At 40.1% G+C, this 25000-nt stretch overlaps 3 protein-coding genes across 5 annotated transcripts in view; 2 read left to right on the plus strand and 1 right to left on the minus strand.

Moving 5' to 3' along the window:
* Positions 1-14644, plus strand: part of LOC307117728 (FH2 domain-containing protein 1) — a 34048-nt gene extending 19404 nt beyond the window's left edge. For 2 of the 3 annotated variants that reach the window (XM_079802759.1, XM_079802758.1), the window contains exons 11-12: positions 83-247; positions 1619-3319. In XM_079802759.1, coding sequence (XP_079658885.1) covers positions 83-247; positions 1619-2488 — 1035 coding nt within the window. In that variant the 3' untranslated portion in view covers positions 2489-3319. Of the gene's footprint in view, positions 1-82; positions 248-1618; positions 3320-13760 lie in introns of those variants that run through there. The other variant, XR_013815465.1, reaches the window with a different exon arrangement.
* On the minus strand, positions 4841-20825 carry asgr1a (asialoglycoprotein receptor 1a). The gene is made up of 9 exons (XM_079802760.1): positions 20703-20825; positions 17042-17150; positions 15510-15626; positions 10481-10585; positions 10274-10345; positions 10106-10180; positions 9797-9948; positions 9576-9685; positions 4841-5259 (listed from the first exon to the last, which is right to left on the minus strand). The coding sequence occupies exons 2-9, from the start codon at positions 17145-17147 to the stop codon at positions 5106-5108; spliced, it is 891 nt and encodes a 296-aa protein (XP_079658886.1). The 5' UTR covers positions 17148-17150; positions 20703-20825; the 3' UTR covers positions 4841-5105.
* Positions 20826-21540: 715 nt separating this feature from the next.
* Positions 21541-25000, plus strand: part of plod3 (procollagen-lysine, 2-oxoglutarate 5-dioxygenase 3) — a 39004-nt gene continuing 35544 nt past the window's right edge. The window contains 2 exon segments of the mRNA XM_079802761.1: positions 21541-21712; positions 24933-25000. The exon segment at positions 24933-25000 is cut by the window's right edge and continues 24 nt beyond it. Coding sequence (XP_079658887.1) covers positions 21631-21712; positions 24933-25000 — 150 coding nt within the window. The 5' untranslated portion in view covers positions 21541-21630.

Raw genomic sequence — 25000 nt, forward strand, 5'->3', positions numbered from 1 at the left:
GATGACGTTAGAGACTCCGCCGTAAGACATCTAGCCTTTATTATGTATATCTGTGGTGTTCACCTCTGACCGTGTGTTCCAGAGCGCGGCCGAGGCTCTGGAGGATTTGAGGATCGGGATGGAGGAGCTCCAGAGGGAAGGAGACGCTCTGATCGGTTTCCTCTGCGAAGACAAAGACGTCCTCAAACTGGACGAGTGCTTCCGAATTTTCCAGAATTTCTGCTCCAAGTTCAAAAAAGCAGTTCAGGTAAAACGGGTCTAAAATGGCAGCTTTACACCAATCAGGCATAACATTATGACCACTGGCAGAACACTGAGGATCGCTGTTAGTGGGTGGGATATACACTCACCTAAAGGATTATTAGGAACACCTGTTTAATTTCTCATTAATGCAATTATCTAATCAACCAATCACATGGCAGTTGCTTCAATGCATTTAGGGGTGTGGTCCTGGTCAAGACAATCTCCTGAACTCCAAACTGAATGTCGGAATGGGAAAGAAAGGGGATTTAAGCCATTTTGAGTGTGACATGGTTGATGGTGCCAGACGGGCCGGTCTGAGTATTTCACAATCTGCTCAGTTACTGGGATTTTCACGCACAACCATTTCTAGGGTTTACAAAGAATGGTGTGAAAAGGGAAAAACATCCAGTATGCGGCAGTCCTGTGGGCGAAAATGCCTTGTTGATGCTAGAGGTCAGAGGAGAATGGGCCGACTGATTCAAGCTGATAGAAGAGCAACTTTGACTGAAATAACCACTCGTTACAACCAAGATATGCAGCAAAGCATTTGTGAAGCCACAACACACACAACCTTGAGGCGGATGGGCTACAACAGCAGAAGACCCCACCGGGTACCACTCATCTCCACTACAAATAGGAAAAAGAAGCTACAATTTGCACGAGATCACCAAAATTGGACAGTTGAAGACTGGAAAAATGTTGCCTGGTCTGAGTCTGGATTTCTGTTGAGACATTCAGATGGTAGAGTCAGAATTTGGCGTAAACAGAATGAGAACATGGATCCATCATGCCTTGTTACCACTGTGCAGGCTGGTGGTGGTGGTGTAATGGTGTGGGGGATGTTTTCTTGGCACACTTTAGGCCCCTTAGTGCCAATTGGGCATGGTTTAAATGCCACGGCCTACCTGAGCATTGTTTCTGACCATGTCCATCCCTTTATGACCACCATGTCCCCATCCTCTGATGGCTACTTCCAGCAGGATAATGCACCGTCACAAAGCTCCAATCATTTCAAATTGGTTTCTTGAACATGACAATGAGTTCACTGGACTAAAATGGCCCCCACAGTCACCAGATCTCAACCCAATAGAGCATCTTTGGGATGTGGTGGAACGGGAGCTTCGTGCCCTGGATGTGCATCCCACAAATCTCCATCAACTGCAAGATGCTCTCCTATCAATATGGGCCAACATTTCTAAAGAATGCTTTCAGCACCTTGTTGAATCAATGCCACGTAGAATTAAGGCAGTTCTGAAGGCAAAAGGGGCTCAAACACAGTATTAGTATGTGTTCCTAATAATCCTTTAGGTGAGTGTATTAGGCAGCGTGAACATCCTCATTCTGGTAATCAACCAGATTTCTTCTCTTTCCTCAGGAGAACGTGGAGCGAGGGATGAGGGAGGAGTCCCGGCGCAAGCGTCTGAAGGAGGCGGAGGACAAGCGTCACTCGTGGGCGGGGCACGAGGCTGTGGGCGGGGCCTTTGGGTTGCGGTCCAATAGTGAAGCAGACGTGGAGGCGGCGTTAAAGAGGGAGGGGCTTCTGGAGCTGCTGATGACGAGCCCTCACAGTTCCCCGCTGCGCTTCGGCAGTGCTCGTCGCTCACGGCGACGAAAGACCGTGACCTCTGACCCCTGCGGAGCAGATTCACTCCCTCCCATACACTCGCTCTCCATCACACACAGCATGACGGAGGAGCCAAAGATACAAAACCTTTCCATAGAGGAATCGCCGAACAACGACCAAACACAGTTCAGAAATACAGAAGTGACCCCAAATGTGACCTTCGACCCATCACAGGTGAAATCAGAGGACGATCGTAAAGCTACAGATGCAAAAACCAGCGCTGGAGCAACACAATCGAGCGGCAAACAACATGTCGGGACTAAAAACAGACCTTCACCCTCCACTAAACCATCATCATCATCATCATCATGTTTGAGGAAGGTTGTTCCCCTCAGGACGCAGATTCCCGCCCTCAACAACAGCAAGAAGACATCATCGGTTCAGGAGAAGATGTGCCGCGCTACGCTGGACCGCCCCAGCCCTCGAACCTCTTCCACGATCAAACCTCCTAGCTTCGCTCGCAACACCGTGGCGTCCGCAACACACACCGCCATCGCCCCCCAGCCTCCGCTCGCGCAGACTCCTGCTGGCCGTCTGAGGAAGAGCAGCGCCGCCCTCTCGGAGAACTCGCTGCTCATTCGGGGGTCACGTGATAAAACTGTCAAACCCGTCTGGAGGTAGAGAAAGGGGTGATAACAGTCTAGCTTCCTGTCTTTAACCCTCTCGAGTCGGTGGTCGCGCCTGCGCCTCTCTTATGAGTGCCAAAGAGACTCAAATAACTTATCATTCAGGCAAGTGTTATACATCATTATAATCTGTTAAGTTTCTATTTTTTGTGTACAGTCACAATAAAAACTAATTGTTGTGCTTTTTGCTAAATAAAGAAAACAAACATGACGCGCGATCTGTAGCCTCTGTCAAAGACGTTCATTCAGATAGTGTTCAGAAAAGGAACTCTAGCTTAGTGAATACTTGTCTCACAAACATGAGGCATATGTCTAAAGAAACGCTGAAATGTCAGGTTTTAAATCATGTAAACCAACTCAAAAACATTATTCTATGTTTATGTAATTAAAAGTTTGAAATGTTTGAAAAGAGAGAGATGTCAGTCGTTCACGACCCTCTTCATTATCCGGTATTGCGACCACGCCCACGGATCGCGCGCTCTTCCAGATTCAAATGAGGCGATCCCCGCATCAACTCAAATAAACACATCTAGTGAAGCGATGTAACGTTACTTCATCTACATCGCTTTGAGAAGCGTTGAGGAATAATTAACCTCATGAAAAGCTGTTCATTTCTTAGAGCAATAGATTCCACCGCTGATTGTGAGGTAGGCCAAGTTTATTCTGTTAGCATCTGTGTATATTAAACGCAAAAAGAAAATTTAAATATGAATCCTGCTGCAACATAAAATGTCATAGACGCAAGATTTATTTGGCCTGTTTTGGACAGATTATAACGTGTTCATTGTAAAAGAGCCTAGTGTCACATCAATAAAGCTTTTATTCACACATGCCTGATCAGATGCTATAAATATTGTACCAGTCAAACGTATTTTTCTTCATATTGATGTTTAAATATGATTATTATGAATTTAATATCAAAGTTTGTCAGAAATGATTCTGGAGTTTTGTTTTGTAGAAAGTGAATTTTTTTGTTTTGTAGACAGTGAATAGCTTTTTTTAAAGTGAATTTAGTTTTGTTTTATCTTAATTTTAATTATTAATTTTTTTAGCATGAGACTACTTTCAAAAACATAAAAAATAGTACAAATTTTTTTTTTCTTCTTAGCAATTTGTCTTGTTTCTAGTCTAAATATTTAAACATTCTTAAATCAAGATGCATTTACTAGATAAGTTCAATTTTCAACTAAATAAGAAGAGCATGTTTTGCTCTCTGTCACATACCTGAAGCTCATTCATTATGCAGCTCATTATACAGGTCGTTATGTGGGTTATTATGTTCTTTTGTCCTCTCAGGTGATACTCATTATTATTCATTAGATATCACGCCTCCTCGCATATGGGTTTTTTGTGGGGTTTGTCTTACAAACTTTAAATCAGTGTATTGTTTTATGTGAATGAGTAGGCTCAATGATTCTCACATCAGTTTGAAGCAAAAACTCTATGCAAATACACCCATTAGTCAAAAGTCTTGTGGACACAGATCTATTGTATGTCCTGAGGCCTTAATTTTAAAACAATTTTTTTAGTTTTTTCAAAAATCATGCATAAACATTTTTCTCTCAAAAATACAAGCATGTACATACATGTTGCTCAGATATTATGGTAGCTAGGGCTGGGCGATATATCGCATGACATTGTTGGGCGCATCTTGTCAGTAAAAGTCTCGCCAGTTCCTTGATTAGTAGTAAATCGCCATCACCTGCTTTCAGAGAGAGCGGCATTTACTACACAGACCCGTAGTTCACTGACAAGCTGAGACATATCGCATTAATTATCGCAGGCGATACGTCCGTGATAATTAACGTGATAATAATTAAGTAGTTGGACGCGTGAACATTTCGCGTGTGACATTCACTTCACAACAGATGTGAATTTGTATCATGGGAGGGGCTTCTGCCAGCGGCTCGTCTCATTGTGAAATGGCTGACATGGATTGTTTTAAAATACGGCGAATAAGCTCAAATTGCCGACTTGAGCTAGCTTGTAGTCTCAATATATGTTTAGCTCAAATTGAGTAATGAACGTTTTTTTATAACTCACCAGACTGTCCGACCTCCTCACTCACTTTCTTCCAAGCAAGATCCTTTTTATTCCTGTTTCTATAAAGTATGAAGATGTATAGTACAGCTCCGGGTATCCACATTTGAGTTTGTCCTCATTGTTGTCACTACTAGAGCAAGCTCCTAATTGGTTAAAGCGGCGCGAATATCCACCAAAGTTCGATTTTTCGCAGAATGTCTATTCGCGTCTTTGCATTGACTGATGTAAATCACTCACGGTTAACGCTTCGTTCGCGTCTGGAGTTAACGCACCATTAGCCTGGTCACAATAAAAGGTCAATAATAATATTAAGTGCTGCAGAAACATCCACATATCTTTTATTTGTTCAGCATTTTTTGTATCACAACTGGACAACATGAGAAGCTACATCAAAGTGTACCAGGAAAAACTGCATAAAATAAGAATCAAGCATAAAAGAGCTGTTTGTGTTCTGATGTACAGTAAGAATTTGAAGCTCATTAAATACACTGTTAATATGCAGAGTGATGTGTGTTGTTGGTTTGCGAGCGTGTGAAGGCTGTGATGAGCTGTTCTCAGCGGTCAGGTGGTCAGATGGAGGACGCGTGGGCTTTGCAGACGTAGCGGTAGCGTCGAGAGCAGTGGTCGTCGTTATACCGCCCGTCCTGGTGAAAGTGAGCACAGTCTTCCCCGCCGCCCAAACCATGATTCTGCCAGTTATCAGGCTGACCTGGCATCCATTCACTGCACACACACACACACACACACACGTGACAAACAGCAGATTGTATATGAGGCTCCTACGGTGGCCCAGTAGTCCACAACACAACCAAATCAAGCCACAACACAACGGAAATGCTCCCGACCACTAGGGGGCTCTCGGAGCGCTGAAAAAGTTAGTTTTCCTTGCCACTGTTCTAGATTCGGCATTGTCGTGGCTTGATTTTGTTGTGTTGTGGCTTGATTTCGTTGTGTCGTGGCTTGATTTTGTTGTGTTGTGGCTTGATTTTGTTGTGTTGTGGCTTGATTTAGTTGTGTTGTGGCTTGATTTAGTTGTGTTGTGGCTTGATTTAGTTGTGTTGTGGCTTGATTTAGTTGTGGTGTGGCTTGATTTCGTTGTGGTGTGGCTTGATTTGGTTGTGTTGTGGCTTGATTTTGTTGTGTTGTGGCTTGATTTTGTTGTGTTGTGGCTTGATTTAGTTGTGTTGTGGCTTGATTTAGTTGTGTTGTGGCTTGATTTAGTTGTGGTGTGGCTTGATTTCGTTGTGTTGTGGCTTGATTTAGTTGTGTTGTGGCTTGATTTTGTTGTGTTGTGGCTTGATTTCGTTGTGTTGTGGCTTGATGTAGTTGTGGTGTGGCTTGATTTCGTTGTGTTGTGGCTTGATTTAGTTGTGGTGTGGCTTGATTTAGTTGTGGTGTGGCTTGATTTCGTTGTGTTGTGGCTTGATTTCGTTGTGGTGTGGCTTGATTTCGTTGTGTTGTGGCTTGATTTCGTTGTGTTGTGGCTTGATTTCGTTGTGGTGTGGCTTGATTTTGTTGTGTTGTGGCTTGATTTTGTTGTGTTGTGGCTTGTTGTCGTTGTGTGTCGTGGCTTGATTTCGTTGTGTTGTGGCTTGATTTAGTTGTGGTGTGGCTTGATTTCGTTGTGGTGTGGCTTGATTTCGTTGTGTTGTGGCTTGATTTCGTTGTGGTGTGGCTTGATGTCGTTGTGTTGTGGCTTGATTTCATTGTGTCGTGGCTTGATGTCGTTGTGTCGTGGCTTGATGTCGTTGTGTCATGGTTTGATTTCGTTGTGTCGTGGCTCGATTTCATTGTGTTGTGGCTTGACTTCGTTGTGTTGTGGCTTGATTTTGTTGTGTCATGGCTTGATGTCGTTGTGTCATGGCTTGATGTCGTTGTGTCATGGTTTGATGTCGTTGTGTCGTGGCTTGATTTCGTTGTGTCGTGGCTTGATTTAGTTGTGGTGTGGCTTGATTTCGTTGTGGTGTGGCTTGATTTCGTTGTGGTGTGGCTTGATTTCGTTGTGTCGTGGCTTGATTTTGTTGTCGTGGCTTGATTTTGTTGTGTTGTGGCTTGATTTTGTTGTGGTGTGGCTTGATTTCGTTGTGGTGTGGCTTGATTTCGTTGTGTTGTGGCTTGATTTCGTTGTGGTGTGGCTTGATGTCGTTGTGGTGTGGCTTGATTTCGTTGTGGTGTGGCTTGATTTCGTTGTGTTGTGGCTTGATTTCGTTGTGGTGTTGCTTGATGTCGTTGTGTTGTGGCTTGATTTAGTTGTGGTGTGGCTTGATTTAGTTGTGGTGTGGCTTGATTTCGTTGTGTTGTGGCTTGATTTCGTTGTGGTGTGGCTTGATTTCGTTGTGGTGTGGCTTGATTTCGTTGTGTTGTGGCTTGATGTCGTTGTGTTGTGGCTTGATTTCATTGTGTCGTGGCTTGATGTCGTTGTGTCATGGCTTGATGTCGTTGTGTCATGGTTTGATGTCGTTGTGTCGTGGCTTGATTTCGTTGTGTCATGGCTTGATGTCGTTGTGTCATGGTTTGATGTCGTTGTGTCATGGCTTGATGTCGTTGTGTCATGGTTTGATGTCGTTGTGTCGTGGCTTGATTTCGTTGTGTCGTGGCTTGATTTAGTTGTGGTGTGGCTTGATTTCGTTGTGTTGTGGCTTGATTTCGTTGTGGTGTGGCTTGATTTAGTTGTGGTGTGGCTTGATTTTGTTGTGTCGTGGCTTGATTTTGTTGTCGTGGCTTGATTTTGTGTTGTGGCTTGATGTCGTTGTGTTGTGGCTTGATTTCATTGTGTCGTGGCTTGATGTCGTTGTGTCGTGGTTTGATGTCGTTGTGTCGTGGCTTGATTTCGTTGTGTTGTGGCTTGATTTCGTTGTGTCATGGCTTGATGTCGTTGTGTCATGGTTTGATGTCGTTGTGTCATGGCTTGATGTCGTGTCATGGCTTTATGTCGTTGTGTCATGGTTTGATGTCGTTGTGTCATGGCTTGATTTCGTTGTGTCATGGCTTGATTTCGTTGTGTCATGGCTTGATGTCGTTGTGTCATGGCTTGATGTCGTTGTGTCATGGCTTGATTTCGTTGTGTCATGGCTTGATGTCGTTGTGTCATGGTTTGATGTCGTTGTGTCATGGCTTGATTTCGTTGTGTCATGGCTTGATTTCGTTGTGTCATGGCTTGATGTCGTTGTGTCATGGCTTTATGTCGTTGTGTCATGGCTTGATTTCGTTGTGTCATGGTTTGATGTCGTTGTGTCATGGCTTGATTTCGTTGTGTCATGGCTTGATTTCGTTGTGTCATGGCTTGATTTCGTTGTGTCATGGCTTGATTTCGTTGTGTCATGGCTTGATGTCGTTGTGTCATGGCTTGATTTCGTTGTGTCATGGCTTGATGTCGTTGTGTCATGGCTTGATGTCGTTGTGTCATGGCTTGATTTCGTTGTGTCATGGCTTGATGTTGTTGTGTCATGGCTTGATGTTGTTGTGTCATGGCTTGATGTCGTTGTGTCATGGCTTGATTTGGTTGTGTCATGTCGTTGTGTCATGGCTTGATGTCGTTGTGTCATGGCTTGATGTCGTTGTGTCATGGCTTGATTTCGTTGTGTCATGGTTTGATGTCGTTGTGTCATGGCTTGATTTCGTTGTGTCATGGCTTGATTTCGTTGTGTCATGGCTTGATTTCGTTGTGTCATGGCTTGATGTCGTTGTGTCATGGCTTGATTTCGTTGTGTCATGGTTTGATTTCGTTGTGTCATGGCTTGATTTCGTTGTGTCATGGCTTGATTTCGTTGTGTCATGGCTTGATTTCGTTGTGTCATGGCTTGATGTCGTTGTGTCATGGCTTGATTTCGTTGTGTCATGGCTTGATGTCGTTGTGTCATGGTTTGATGTCGTTGTGTCATGGCTTGATTTCGTTGTGTTGTGGCTTGACTTCGTTGTGTTGTGGCTTGACTTCATTGTGTTGTGGCTTGATTTTGTTGTGTCGTGGCTTGATTTTGTTGTGTTGTGGCTTGATGTCGTTGTGTCATGGCTTGATTCCGTTGTGTTGTGGCTTGATGTCGTTGTGTCATGGCTTGATTTCGTTGTGTCATGGCTTGATGTCGTTGTGTCATGGTTTGATGTCGTTGTGTCATGGCTTGATTTCGTTGTGTCATGGCTTGATGTCGTTGTGTCATGGCTTGATTTCGTTGTGTCATGGCTTGATGTCGTTGTGTCATGGCTTGATGTCGTTGTGTCATGGCTTGATTTCGTTGTGTCATGGCTTGATGTTGTTGTGTCATGGCTTGATGTCGTTGTGTCATGGCTTGATTTTGTTGTGTCATGGTTTGATGTCGTTGTGTCATGGCTTGATTTCGTTGTGTCATGGCTTGATTTCGTTGTGTCATGGCTTGATGTCGTTGTGTCATGGCTTGATGTCATTGTGTCATGGCTTGATTTCGTTGTGTCATGGCTTGATTTCGTTGTGTCATGGCTTGATTTCGTTGTGTCATGGCTTGATTTCGTTGTGTCATGGCTTGATTTCGTTGTGTCATGGCTTGATGTCGTTGTGTCATGGCTTGATTTCGTTGTGTCATGGTTTGATGTCGTTGTGTCATGGCTTGATTTCGTTGTGTCATGGCTTGATTTCGTTGTGTCATGGCTTGATTTCGTTGTGTCATGGCCTGATTTCGTTGTGTCATGGCTTGATGTCGTTGTGTCATGGCTTGATTTCGTTGTGTCATGGCTTGATGTCGTTGTGTCATGGTTTGATGTCGTTGTGTCATGGCTTGATTTCGTTGTGTTGTGGCTTGACTTCGTTGTGTTGTGGCTTGACTTCATTGTGTTGTGGCTTGATTTTGTTGTGTCGTGGCTTGATTTTGTTGTGTTGTGGCTTGATGTCGTTGTGTCATGGCTTGATTCCGTTGTGTTGTGGCTTGATGTCGTTGTGTCATGGCTTGATTTTGTTGTGTCGTGGCTTGATTTTGTTGTGTTGTGGCTTGATGTCGTTGTGTCATGGCTTGATTCCGTTGTGTTGTGGCTTGATGTCGTTGTGTCATGGCTTGATTCCGTTGCACACTCACCTCCTGACGTGCACATACGGCGTCTGGTCCAGCCATTCCCATTCGCCGGTGCGGCCGTCAGTCAGACCCAACCAGTAATACAGAGGCCTGGTCTTACTCACCACGAAGCTCTGAACACACACACACACACACACACACACACACACACACACACACTTTTTTTATTACGCCGGTTCACTAAAGATGTCAGGTGTAGTTGTAGAGTATTGATCCGCTCTGACCTTCTCCTGTTTGCTGTTTAGGATGAGTAACTTTGCTCTCTTCTTCTCACACTCATCTCTGGCCGCGTCCCACGGCATCCCGTCATCAGAGAAGAAATAACAGTTTGTGGAGAAGAGAAGCCATCCGCCAGGACAGCACAGCTCCTGCGTGTCTAACACACACACACACACACACACACACACACACACACACACACACACACACACACACACACACACACACACACACACACACACACACACACACACACACGTCAGTCGGTCAGAGACAGTGAGAACACCAGCACAAAGCATTACAGCTTCACTTACTGTTGTTTATGTACTTGTTAATGTGGCATTTTAGCTCCGACACTTTGTCACGAAGATCCTGTGCTGATTCAGACACTGCACACACACACACACACACACACTGTTAAGATCTGCAGTGGAGGTCAGTTAGTTTCTAGTGTTTTGTCTGTGTGTGTGTGTGGTACTCACTATCATTCATCGTACTATGCATAATCTCCTGCTCAAACTCCAGATTGGTGAGATCCAAACGTATTTTATGTCCTGAACACACACATCACGTAACGCATGAAACATCATATACTGCACGTTTTACTCCTGAACTGTGCAACAAATGAGTTTAAGGTGTAGGGTGTAGTGTAATTTCATTTTTGCTAAAGGTCATGAGACTGATATTACCGTATTCCTGCAGCGCGTTTGCTCTGCTGATGATGCTCAGGAGCCGCTCTGTCAGATTCTTCACGTTTGTCTCTGTCGTCGAGAACTTCCGGTCAAACTTCACGTCTAACAACACACGTGAAGAAATTAAACATAATATCGGTCTGCAGCGGTCAGTCTCTAAGTTAATGCTGGTTCTGATAGAAAGGTGTCAGAAGGTGTGAGGGCACCATCACCTTGTGGTCAAAAGTTATAATGAAATTTACAAACAACGAGTTTGAGGCGTTGACTCTGCCTCCAAATTCCCCAGATCTCAATCCAATCGAGCATCTGTGGGATGAGCTGAACAAACAAGTCCGACCCATGGAGGCCCCACCTCGCAACTTACAGGACTTAAAGGATCTGCTGCTAACATCTTGGTGCCAGATACCACGGCACACCTTCATTTACTAGATATAAAATAACGTAGGTCACTTTTACTGGTAACATAAGATTGAAATGATCAGTCCCCACTGCAGAACTTTCTCACAGTAATTATCATTTCGGGTAAACTATACACAATACAGATATATTGTTACACCCCAAGTTTTAACGTTTGTTTTTGGTTAGGCTACCGAAATAGATTTTTTTTTTGTTTTTTTAGGTTTGCAGAAAAACATTATATTAACGTCTTTTAATCATATTTATTTTGATATATTCTCTCGAACGCATAGGCGGCATGGAAGACGGATGAATGGACGTCAGTAATCACAACAAACCATGTCTTGGTTCGAACTATTGTTTATTAATAGAAATAATAAGAGGACATAAATGGAGGATTAATTCAAATAGTTTTAATCCGTTAATATGTAAGATTTGTATCACAGATTTCACGTTAAGCGCCCAAATACCAATTCTTTCAACAAAACGAATGTTTTAACGTAAACATTTTTTTAAATATGAGTTTTATATTAAAATAATAAATAACAATAACGTGACTAACTAATAGAATATCACATTCATTTCTTACCACTGAATTAGTGGGTCATGTTCATCTCTTTTGGTCAATAAACAATATATTGTTTATATATGTTACATATTCATGTATTTGTGATTTGTTTGTTGTGTTACGATCTGACTGTCCTCAAGGGGGCGAGTATGTGTCTTTGTTTTCATTAGGGACTGATTGCCGGCACCTGTGGATCCTGTTTGTTTGGCATAAGAAGTCCAAGCAGCCAAACCTGTGCGGCGGGCGGGGTGCTCGGCGGCTGTTCTTTGTGCGCTCCTGTTGTGTCTAACCCCGGTTCATTTTCCTACCGTTATGTCTATATCATTTTGTTAATAAACCCCTATAGTACGAGCCGTGTTGTCTATGTCCTCTCTTGTGTTATGGCTGCGGTCGTAACATAATTGGGGGCTCGTCCGGGATGCGATTATGTTTTTGGTTTTGTTTTTTTTCATGTGTGGAGGAAAATGTGACGTTTTGCCCGTCCTAGAAAGAGTTTGGTGTAACTGCTGTGGTCCCACGTGAGTATTTGTTTATTAGTTGCGTAAACGATCGTTAATTAGTGAGAGCAAGTTGTTTATATACGTGCATGTACGTTTGCCATTTATTTGTTTATTCGAGTGCGGATAAAAGTTCGTTGAAATGGCTTCTGTGGTGGATACTTTTCATGAATCTCCATCTGAAGAACTGCTTTCTTTGTGTACAAAGGAGCAGTTGTTGCAGATAGCAGAGTTTTATAAAATAGAAATAACCTCTAAGGATAAGAATTTAAAGGAAACTTTGCGCAGTATTCTGAAAGGTAATCTGGTTAAATTGGGTATTCTAGAAAGGCCCTTAGCAGAGGAAACGGCTGGTCCTTCTATGGGAGATCATGCCATTCGTTTGAGAGAATTAGCTTTGAAAGAAAAAGAGTTGGAGTTTGAAAATGCAAAATTAGAGTTTCGAAAACGTGAATTGGATCATGAGTTTGCATTAAAAAAAATGGAATTAGAAATGGCCACTAAGAAGGGTGCTGCTGGCTCTGAATTTGATGTGGGACGAAATCGGAGGATGGTTTTTGCGAAAGGGATGTTTGAAAAATACTTTAGTCATTTTGAGAGAGTTGCGATTACTCTAAAGTGGCCTGCAGATTTTTGGTGTTTATTACTGCAATGTGTGATCACTGGTAAGGCGCAGGAAGCTTACTCTGCTTTGCCTATAGACGAAGCAGCAGATTATGAAACCGTGAAATCTGCCATTCTAAAAGCCTATGAATTAGTTCCGGAGGCGTATAGACAGCGTTTCAGACATTATGTGAAACTTCCTGATCAGACTTATGTGGAGTTTGCGCACGAGAAAGAGATATTATTTGATAGATGGTGCGCCTCTAAAAAAGCTGAAAGCAGAGAACAGTTGCGACAACTGATGTTGGTGGAAGATTTTAAAAATGGCTTGCCTGCTGTTCTTTCTACATATTTAAATGAACAGAGGGCTGAGACACTTCACAACGCTGCTATGTTAGCTGATGACTTTGTGCTGACGCATAAGGTAGCGTTTAAGGAGAAGTCATGGGACCGATCTCCTATTTCTTCATCAGTTTCAGGTTATAAAAAGTCATCTGGCAATAAAACAGTCGTTCCTTCTGATGATAGGGCTTGTTTTTATTGTAAAGCTTCTGGACATTTAATTGCAAACTGTCCCATTCTTAAAAAGAAGTCCAGCCCAAAGTCTGTTGGTTTGATTTCAGGTGATTTTTATTCGAAATCCGTTCTTCCTTCTGAATCCATGACTCAGCCTGAGAAGGCTGGATATGGACCATTCCTGAATAGTGGAACTGTGTCCGTGTCTAGTTCTGATGAGTGTGTGTCGGTAAGCATCCTCCGAGATACCGGGGCTGCTTTGTCATTCATTTTGGAGGGAGTATTACCATTGTCTGAGAAGACTGCTACTGGTACTTTTGCTCTAGTGCGAGGTTTCGAAATGGGAGTTATAGAAGTTCCGTTACACCGTGTTCACTTGAACTCCGAATTGGTGTCGGGGAACGTGATAGTAGGTGTTCGTTCGTCTTTGCCCATTCCTGACGTAACTTTCATCCTGGGAAACGATTTGGCTGGAGGCAGTGTGTGGGGCTGTTCAAATGTGCCACCTGAAGTTGTAATGTCAACTCTTGCTGCTTCTTCTGATGAGTGTGCTGTAAAGCACCCTGATGTGTTTTCAGCATGTGCGGTTACACGATCTATGGTTAAACCGGATGTTCACCTCTCAGAGGAGGTGGATTTAAGTGGTTCGTGGTTTGAGAATCCTGATTTAACCAATTTGTCTTCTGTTGCTCCACAGGAGGAACTGGATTCGCATCCTCTGAGTGCTGAAAACGTTTTTGAACTTCTTGGTGATTCGTCTCTGTCTTCTGGTGACCAGGTGACAAAGTGCTGGTTTTGTTACCTGTGCTGGGAGGGTCGCTGCAAGCCCGGTATAGTGGTCCTTATGTAGTGGAAAAGAAACTTTCCGACCGTGATTATGTTATTCATCTCCCAGATCGCCGTAAAAGTTCCAAAGTTTTCCATATTAACATGATTAAGTCCTATCATGAGAGGGAGTTGAGTATTGAGAAGTCTCTGAAATGTGTTCCTCCCAGTATTAAACCAGGACCAGCTGACATGACTACTGCTGTATGCTTGGCTGTACCGGAACCGTTGTATGAAGAGGTGGGACTTTCTAGGTGTGTAGTTGAGGGTCGGTTGAAAAATTCTGAAGCGTTACTAACCTTGTCTAGTCAACTGTCACATTTATCTCCTCAGCAACAAACTGACATGTTGGAATTAGTTAAGAACTTCCCGATGTTGTTTAGTGACATTCCTACACAAACGTCTGTTATAGAGCACGATATAGATGTGGGGCGTAAGCTAGAAGGTACTGTAATGGTGAAGGTTCATTTTTGGGGGGTGAAGGTGTTACATATTCATGTATTTGTGATTTGTTTGTTGTGTTACGATCTGACTGTCCTCAAGGGGGCGAGTATGTGTCTTTGTTTTCATTAGGGACTGATTGCCGGCACCTGTGGATCCTGTTTGTTTGGCATAAGAAGTCCAAGCAGCCAAACCTGTGCGGCGGGCGGGGTGCTCGGCGGCTGTTCTTTGTGCGCTCCTGTTGTGTCTAACCCCGGTTCATTTTCCTACCGTTATGTCTATATCATTTTGTTAATAAACCCCTATTGTACGAGCCGTGTTGTCTATGTCCTCTCTTGTGTTATGGCTGCGGTCGTAACAATATAATAACCACATGTCCTCTTCAATTAGACGTGTCAAAACTCTCTGAACACTATTTACTCCCGATTAATTATAAGGAATTACCCTTACTAAAAATAACCATGGTTTTATTATAGTAAAAGTGTAGTAACCGTGGTTGTTTGGATAATTTATTACCATTTATATAACCAGTTTTACCACAAATAATATCAAACTCATGGTTAATTTGTGGTTACCATGGTTTAGCTAGCCTAATAATCCTGTATTTTTGTTTTTATTTGTAGTAAAACCATGGTTCATTTTCGTAAGGGTATTTAATAAAGAGGTCGATAAACTGATGTTAGTCAGTCAGCAAAACGAAATGACCGTTTTTTTAAATTACGCGAGTGCGCGGTATTCTGAGGAGAAGTAAGCGCGTGCAGGATCAGATCAGGGGCGCGCAGTAGAGAACGTTACAAACGCGACGTATTTATGATTTGTATGCTTTTTATATACTTAATATTTGTAGCTATAAAGTGGGATTTTATCATGTATTTTGACTGATCTAATCCAGGTTTTAATGATCTGCAAAATATACCTTGTTTATGAAAATGACACATTTCAGTCAGCATAACATATGGTTATAAAAATAAAACCTATAAAGAACAAACAGAGAACTTATTTGGTTCCCTAAAAAATAACCGTTAGGGGCTGGGGGGACGATCTGTTGCTGGATCCATCTTCGTTTGACGTTTTGGCCTTAAAATTGCCAATAAGCCGATTATTAATGAATTAATAAAGACAAATAGGAAACCACATGTTTTCTGTATAATATGAGAATATGTTTGAGTGTGTTACTCACGGCTCACAGAAACCGTGATGATCAGCAGGAGCACCATCACAGCCGTTACACCGATGGCAGCGCACGCGCGCCACCGCCCGATAGAGGGCGCTGTCACAAACCTGGGCACAGACGAGTCTAACACACACACACACACACACACACACAAGTTACTCTTCTTATGCATCCGTTTCACACACTGTGACATCAAATGTGGCATCTTTCTCTCTAATTATACTAATTATAATTCAAACTGTGTGTGTGTGTGCTATGAAGGTGTCAAACGTCGAGGTTAAAGGTCAGATCGAGCAGCTGTATAAACTACAGCCAGTCAAATAGCTGAGGAATGTTTGAGAAAGACACACACATCCGTTTGTTTTTGCATCTTTGTGATGTCTTTCCACAGATATACATAATTAAGGCTAGATGTCTTACGGCGGAGTCTCTATCGTCATCAGCGGCGGCCATCTTGTCACAGGCTAGCTTTCTGGTGGGCTCCTGATGTAAGGATACTCTTATCTCGTCGAAATCTTGACGGATTTACAAAATGGTTTGGTTTCTTACAAACGTTATTAACGTGGCTATAATTCTGGATGATTGAACAAATAATTATTCATAAGTATGCAGTGTCATAACTGCATCTCTGACGTTTATAACAAACCAAACAGTTTGAAAAACGGTGAAAAATTGAGCAAGTTATGGTTATTTAAAAAGTACACACACCATTAAAACACAATGAGTGAGCGAGCTGACTGTGACAAAATGGCCGCCTCAAGACATCGACCTCCATTAGCCAGCAGCGTGGACGAGACATCTAGCCTTTATTATGGATATCTATGGGTCTTTCCATCGACTCGTTAACACTTTACAATAAGGTCCTCTCATTGGTTAACATTAGTTGGTGCTTTAATTCCTTAACTGTCACTGTAGACGCTTGCCGCTCTTTTTTTTTCGTTGTCTTTTTTCACATATTTTAGTAATCATCATAAATTAGATATCAATTGAAAGCTTAAAAACTCCTGCGGACACCATTTTGAAATCTTTTCGCGGTCTCCTCTCCCTTAGTGGGCGGAGTCAAGTGTCATATTACAAAATGTATTATGATATTTTATAATCTAAACTTTTTATAATCTGGGCAAAATACATATCATCTGAAAGGTCTGAGTCTCAAGATTCCGTATTTGGAGGCTGTTTTTGTGACAGAAGTAATATTGCAATTTTTTTTACTATAAATTTGTGAAAGGAAGATGCAATTCAATGGCGTTTGGGTTTCACCCGGTGGCTGTTTTTGGTATAACGGCTATTTTTTTTTAATATCAACTTCAAATTTGGAACATAACTTATTTATACGTATGGATTAAATTTTATTGCAATTTCAGAGTAAAAATATATAATATAAAATATAATTTTTTTACAAAATGTTCTTCACAGTAAATTTAAACTTCTATAACTTCTTCATACTTTAATTTTAGTATAATTATTTATAATCTGCGAATTGTCCAACGGCAGGTCTGTATTGCGTTCATGAATTATAAACAACGTTTATTCCACACCTCTCCTCCAGAACTCGGTGTCGTCACTGGCCTCAGGATTGTCCATCTCGTCTGTATATTGATTTCCCACAGCGACGGAGCCGCTGTCTGATGTAACGACCCTCATGACCTGCAAACACACACAACATTAGATCTTCATTCATTTAATATTCTATAGGAAGATCCTCAGCCAATCACAAGTGAATCTCTCCAGCCAATCATCTGACCCTGATCTCTTTCAATCCCTCCAACCAGTCACAATTTTGGGCACTGCAACAGTTAAAATACAAAACTGAATTTATCTGAATAATGACACTATTAGAATCTTTTAGAGCTTATTATAACGAAAATTTAATTTGTTTCATAATTGATGAACTTTGCGCCATTGAAGCTTTTATTGAACTGAATTGAATCAAATTGAACTGAATTGAATCAAATTGAACTTAATTAAATCAAATTGAACTGAATTGATTTAATTGAACTGAATTTAATTTGTTTAATTGATGAACTTTGCAACATTGACAGTTATGGAACTGAATTGAATCAAATTGAACTGAATTGAATCAAATTGAATCAAATTGAACTGAATTGAATCAAATTGAACTGAATTAAATCAAATTGAACTGAATTGAATCAAATTGAACTGAATTGAATCGAATTGAACTGAATTTAATTTGTTTCATAATTGATGAACTGTGCAACATTGATACTGTAATTGAACTGAATCAAATTGAACTAAATCAAATTGAACTAAATCTAATTGAACTGAATTGAATTTGTTTCATAATTGATGAACTTTGCAGCATTGACACTGTTATTGAACTGAATTGAATAAAATTGAACTGAATTGAATAAAATTGAACTGAATTGAATAAAATTGTACTAAATGTAATCAAATTGAACTGAATTAAATTAAATCAAATTGAACTGAATTGAATCAAATTGAACTGAATTTAATTTGTTTCATAATTAATAAACTGTGCAACATTGATACTGTAATTGAACTGAATCAAATTGAACTAAATCAAATTGAACTAAATCAAATTGAACTAAATCAAATTGAACTGAATTTAATTTGTTTTTTTTATTTCATTATTGATGAACTTTGCAGCATTGACACTGTTATTGAACTGAATTGAATCAAACTGAATTTAATCAAATTGAACTAAATTTAATCAAATTGAACTTAATCAAATTGAACTGAATTGAATGTTTCATAATTGATGAACTTTGCAACATTGACACTGTTATTGAACTGAATTGAATCAAAATGAATTGAATCAAATTGAACTGAATTGAATTTGTTTCATAATTGATTAACTTTGCAACATCGACGCTGTTATTGAACTGAATTGAATAAAATTGAACTGAATTGAATAAAATTTAAATTAATTGAACAAAATTTAACTGAATTAAATAAAATTGAACTGAATTGAATCAACTGAACTGAGTTTAATTTGTTTCATAATTGATAAACTTTGCAACATTGACACTATTAAACTGAATTGAATCAAATTGAACTGAATTAAATCAAATTGAACTGAATTGAATCAATTGAACTGAATTGAATTTGTTTCATAATTGATGAACTTTGCAACAATGACATTGTTATTGAACTTAATTGAATCAAATTGAACTGAATTGAATCAAATTGAACTGAATTGAATCAAATTGAACTGAATTTAATTTGTTTCATAATTGATTAACTGTGCAACATTGACACTGTTATTGAACTGAATCAAATTGAACTGAATTGAATCAAATTGAACTAAATCAAATTTAACTGAATTGAATGTTTCATAATTGATGAACTTTGCAACATTGACATTGTTATTGAACTGAATTGAATCAAATTGAACTGAGTTTAATCAAATGGAACTTAATTGAATAAAACTGAACTAAATTGAATCAAATTGAATTGAATTGAATCAAATTGAACTGAATTTAATTTGTTTCATAATTGATGAACTGTGAAACATTGACACTGTTTTTGAACTGAATCAAATTGAACTGAATTGAATCAAATTGAACTAAATCAAATTGAACTGAATTGAATTTGTTTCATAATTGATGAACTTTGCAACATTGACACTGTTATTGAACTGAATTGAATCAAATTGAATTGAATCAAATGGAACTGAATTGAATTTGTTTAATAATTGATGAACTTTGCAACATTGACACTGTTATTGAACTGAATTGAATCAAATTGAACTGAGTTTAATCAAATTGAACTTAATTGAATAAAACTGAACTAAATTGAATCAAATTGAATCAAATTAAACTGAATTTAATTTGTTTCATAATTGATGAACTGTGCAACATTGACACTGTTTTTGAACTGAATCAAATTGAACTGAATTGAATCAAATTGAACTAAATCAAATTGAACTGAATTGAATTTGTTTCATAATTGATTAACTTTGCAACATTGACACTGTTATTGAACTGAATTGAATCAAATTGAACTGAATTGAATTTGTTTCATAATTGATGAACTTTGCAACATTGACTGTTATTGACCTGATTGAATCAAATTGAACTGAATCAAACTGAACTGAATCAAACTGAACTGAATCAAATCAAACTGAATTGAATCAAACTGAACTGAATCACAGCTGTTTGATGACCCTCTCCGTGTGTTTCTTCAGGTAATGTGGTTGTGTTATTTATTCTCCTGAGTGTTCCGTGTCTATTTTAATATGAGACTGTTTTTGTTCTCTATCTTCCGTTGTGTGCTTCATTACAGCCGCCATCTATAAGTAACTATTTATTGTTTTTGAATATTTTTTACTATCAGCACAGACCCATCCCATCGACGGCACTCGTAACCCTGCGGCTCTGAGGTGTGTGTTCTCTGAATCAGATCCTCTGAGGTGTGTGTTCTCTGAATCAGATCCTCTGAGGTGTGTGTTCTCTGAATCAGATCCTCTGAGGTGTGTGTTCTCTGAATCAGATCCTCTGAGGTGTGTGTTCTCTGAATCAGATCCTCTGAGGTGTGTGTTCTCTGAATCAGATCCTCTGAGGTGTGTGTTCTCTGAATCAGATCCTCTGAGGTGTGTGTTCTCTGAATCAGATCCTCTGCTGGTGCTTTTGCTTTATGCAAATTCACATTTCAGCAAACCTGAACTTTGATTGGCAGCAGCAGAGGAAGTGTTTCCTGCTTTACACACGTATTATAACGTCTTTCAGTTATCAGATAAAGTAGATCAGAAGAAAAATAGAGAAAACCCACCAACTTACACAAAAACACAATCAGTTATTAAAACCCCGACGAAGTACAAGCGGATTCACAGCTTAATAAAGACGACATAGGAAATGTCCATTACTAACATCATAAAAACCAGTTAGACTTTCAGAAATTACTAAATGAAATTCAATTTTAGGGGGAACTTATGATGACCCATCAAGAACTTTATTAATATCCAAAGAACCACAGTAACCCCAAAACAGACAGAAAGAAGAAGAAGAAGAAGAAGAAGAAGAAGAAGAAGAAGAAGAAGAAGAAGAAGAAGAAGAAGAAGAAGAAGAAGAAGAAGAAGAAGAAGAAGAGACGGCTCTGAATTAGAGGAAGTCGAAACACTTCACCATCATTTTCACTAAACTTTGACTAAATTAATCTGTTCCTGACACACTATTATTAATTAATTCACTTTAAAAGAGATGTTAATTTTCCACTTACCTCCTGCTCGAGAAAACAGATTCTTGTGTGTGAGTGTGTGTGTGTGTGTGTGAGTGAGTGTACTTTGAGCTTGAAAGTGAATGAATATTTACTTTGAGCATGTGGAGTACAAACAAGAGCTCTAAACACAGCCTACATTTGTCCAGCTGACCTCAGATCAATATATACACCGATTAGACATAACACTAATATTGTGTTGGTGTGCTGTGGTATCTGGCACCAAGATGTTAGCAGCAGATCCTTTAAGTCCTGTAAGTTGCGAGGCGGGGCCTATAGATTGGGTCCCAAAAAGAGCTGCAAATTTGGAGATGCTCTGACCCAGTCTGTATATTATTGAGGTGGGAAGGATTCGGTATATCTAACACATATTTATTGCATTGCCACCAAAGCTCAGTGACTCTTATAACAAATGTCGGGTTAAACTAAACTAACGTTTCTGTTGTTTCATAGTTTTCATCAATTTACTTTTTTTTTCTTCTTCTAAAAAGTCATAAAGAAGTCCAAACTTATATTTACATTATTTTACATTACACTAAATGTAAAACTAATACATAAACAAGAGATGTTTTCACGTAAATGTATAGAATTTACATTTTCCTACATATTTATTAATTATATTTTTAGAAACACCCGTGAAGTTATTCCTAAAACGTGGCACTCCTCCCTCAAACTCTCTTTCTGTAGCCGAAGGGGATGTTTTTTTTTAGGAGGATACCGTTCCATTTGTCTGACTCTGATTGGTCGAACGCCATGGGGTTCTCTGTCCGCCATCTTGTGCTCCGCGGTCATTGGCTGTCCGAGCGGAAACAAGGCGGTTTTTTTCATGTTGACGGTGAAATTCCTGTCCCCCGTCCGCGAATTTCGGGAAAGTTCTGCACCGGAGCGGCGTGAAAACGGGAACCGAACCTGAGCGAGACCCGCGAGCGCGATGTCTGCCGTGCGCGTGATCCTGGTCCTGATCCTGGGCTCCGTCCAGCTCTGCCGAACCGAGCCGCGGGCCAGGAAACCCAGTAAGAACCGTTACATTATTTTCTGTCAGTTAACATTTAAATGTCCAGATTTGAATTTGAATGTAACTGCCAATCTCAACCGACTAAAACAGACCAAACCTAACGAATGCTCATCATGTTAACCATTGTTTGGGTCAAGAAATTAAACAATAAAGCTTCTCGCACTGACTGTTTGAGTCAGTTATATTCATATTTACCACGATACAGTAACGAGTACTGTAACAGTGGTGTTTACCGTGGTAAATGTGTTAAGGGTGACTAAACCAGAAGAAAAATTTGTTAAATACTTATGAAAAAGGTCATTCAGAAGCTTCTGGATCCACACAAGAAACAGTTCCAGAAGTTTCTGATGGGTTCTCATGGACTTCACATCATCATTTAACTATAACTTACCTATTCTGCAGATCACAATGTTTTTTAGTGTTTACTTTTCTTCATCTAACTCACCCAGGCTTGAAGGAATTAGACATGAAATTTGTGAAAATGAAATGATTTTAACATTGTTTTAATTTAACATTGGTTTTGTTTATCATATGGACCAATATATAACACATACACCAAACAACAATTTTGTCAACATAATAAAACATTTCAGGTAAGGAGTTTTGGATAAATGAACACTCATTTTACACGTCATATTTATTCACATTTCCCATCATTATTGGATTATTCTGATTTGGCAGCGCTGGGGGGGATTATTAATCATAGCGTTACTATTGTTTTGCAAGTGCATTTACTATTTGTTTAGGGAAAATGTAAATATTGTACCCTAAATATTGTAACGTACCATGCTGAGCTGACCGGCAGCTTCAGTGACTATTAAAGGAGCTCTTTACTTGCTTTCTGGGTAATTCAGTCACAATTTGAATAGACTTTGTGACTTCCTACGTTTTTTTCAATATATTAATGAGTGAAAATGGCTAATAAGTCAATAAGTGCTCCTTTGCCGCCATCTACTGGTGGACATTTCAGGTTAAAAGTGTTTGCTAATTGTTATGAAATAATCACATTAAAAATAACATTAAAATTGGACTATTTAGAGGTTTGAAGTGCTGGAAAAAGCCTTGAAAAGTGCTTGAATTTCAGTCGCAAAAGGTTGTACGAACCCAGAAATTCAACGATTTCTGCCACAATACCATGGTTACAGTTAGCATTACCACATTAAATCCATGGTGAATGTTGCTGATTTGTCACAATTTGAAGAAACATTTTTGTTTTTAATGAGATTTCTCGACTTGCTACGTTTTTTCCATATATTATTGGGAGAGGAAATTGTCAAAAAGTCAGTAAGTGCTCCTCTGCCGCCATCTACTGGCTATAGTGGAAATTTTATGTATTTTTAAAGGTCCCGTTCTTCGTGTTTTTTTGAAGCTTTGATTGTGTTTACAGTGTGCAATATAACATGTGTTCATGTTTCGCGTGTAAAAAAACACAGTATTTTTCACACAATGTACTTATCTGTATACCGCTGTTTCCACTGTCCTAAAAACGGCTGGTGATTTCCTCTTTCTATGAAGTCCCTCCTTCAGAAATACGTAACGAGTTCTGATTGTGCAAGCGCTTACCGTGTTGTAATTCGACCGCAGCTTAGCGCACGTGCCAGCAGTTCCTGTGTTGTAATTTGACAGCAGCTTAGCGCACGTTGGAAAGGTCACGCCTCTTAACGGGGAGATGTATGCGTTCAATAATCTCTACAGCGTCCCTGGGAAAGCCAAACAAAGGTGATTTGACTCCTGGATGAAAATAACAGCGTCTCGACGACATGGCGATAAACACACTCAACGCAACAGTTCCTTTTCTCCACGCGACACGTCCGCTTCTCCACGTGGGACAGCAACAAGACCGCGCCCCCTTTTTCGCGTTTCTTTGTGGGCGGAGGTTAGTCTGTTCTACTGCTCTACTGACGTAATTAAAGAAGGAAGTACCAGGATGTAGTCCAAGCCAGCCGTTCGCTGTAGGCTTTGAAAGGGAACTTCTGTTAAATAAAATATCTCGCTTGGCATTGAACTTTGAGCTTTATAATTTTACAGGTATTATTTATGCTCTAACAGCAACATTACACACTAACTAAAGTTTGAACAATGGGATCATGCGGAATGGGACCTTTAAATAAAAGTGCATGTTTGCCACAAAGATGGTGCTCATTTTCCTACGTCTTAAACTTTTAGTTTTTAATAAGGATAATAAGGCATTCTGAAGCGAATCGATGGGTTGGTGTAAGAAAAATATCCACATTTAACACATTAGAAAGTGAAATACCTAGTTTCCAGTGGACCGCCTTCCGTATTCAACTTAGGAAAAAATACTGTTCAAATAACACCAATTAGAGTCGGGACAACGACGTTCTTCTTTTGGTTTACTGTGCAATATGAATTACCAAACTCTGTGAACGCAGGTCTTTTGGACAATGAACTGGCCAACCAATAACTAACCCAGAGTTGATCTCTAGAGTGGTCCAACAGTGCTTAATCCTGAGTTTACATAAAACGCAAAACACAACATTTCGCTTTGAACGCAAAACTCTGCAGGTTCACTTTATTTTGACATTGTGTAATAAAATCGAATTTCACTGTCAAAATGTTGTACGAACCCTGAGATGAATAACGTAAAAATATTTGAGTATTCTGCCACAATACCATGGTTACAGTTAGCATTAGCACATTAAATCAGTGGTGAATGATGGTGATTTGTCACAATCTGATAAAATGTTTTTATTTTTAATGAGATTTCGCGACTTCCTACGTTTTGTCCATATATTAGGGAGTGAAACTGGCTAATAAGTCAAGTGCTCCTCTGCCGCCATCTACTGGCTATAGTGGGCATTTCAGGTTAAACGTGTTTGTTAGCTAATTGTTATGAAATAATCACATTAAAAATAACATTACATTTAGGGGTTTGAAGTGCTGGAAAAAGCACTTGAGTTTCACTCTCAAAAGGTTGTACGAACCCTGAGATGAATAACGTTCAAACATTTGAGTATTTCTGCCACAATACCATGGTTACAGTTAGCATTAGCACATTAAATCAGTGGTGAATGTTGGGGATTTGTGGAGGGAAAAGCCTTCTATAACTTGTTCTGTTAATCTGGTTTCCCATCAGCACTGTTTGATCTGATATCTGTAACGCTTCCCACTAGATCTCGCAGCAATGTTATAACACTGTGTGTGTGTGTGTGTGTGTGTGTGTGTGTGTGTGTGTGTGTGTGTGTGTGTGTGTTCAGGCGAGGTGTTGGTGATCACGGCGGCGACTGAAGTGACTGACGGCTACCTGAGGTTCATGCGGACCATC

The sequence above is a fragment of the Gobio gobio genome, assembly GCF_949357685.1.
Source record: "Gobio gobio genome assembly, chromosome: 21".
NCBI lineage: Eukaryota > Metazoa > Chordata > Actinopteri > Cypriniformes > Gobionidae > Gobio > Gobio gobio.

Coding starts and splice junctions, on each gene's coding strand:
- asgr1a (XM_079802760.1), bottom strand. CDS start 17,147: ATGAGGGTCGTTACATCAGACAGCGGCTCCGTCGCTGTGGGAAATCAA. Junction 10,586..15,509: donor CATCACGGTTTCTGTGAGCC/GTGAGTAACACA, acceptor GTGTGTTGTTAG/ACGTGAAGTTTGACCGGAAG. Junction 10,181..10,273: donor GCATAGTACGATGAATGATA/GTGAGTACCACA, acceptor GTGTGTGTGCAG/TGTCTGAATCAGCACAGGAT.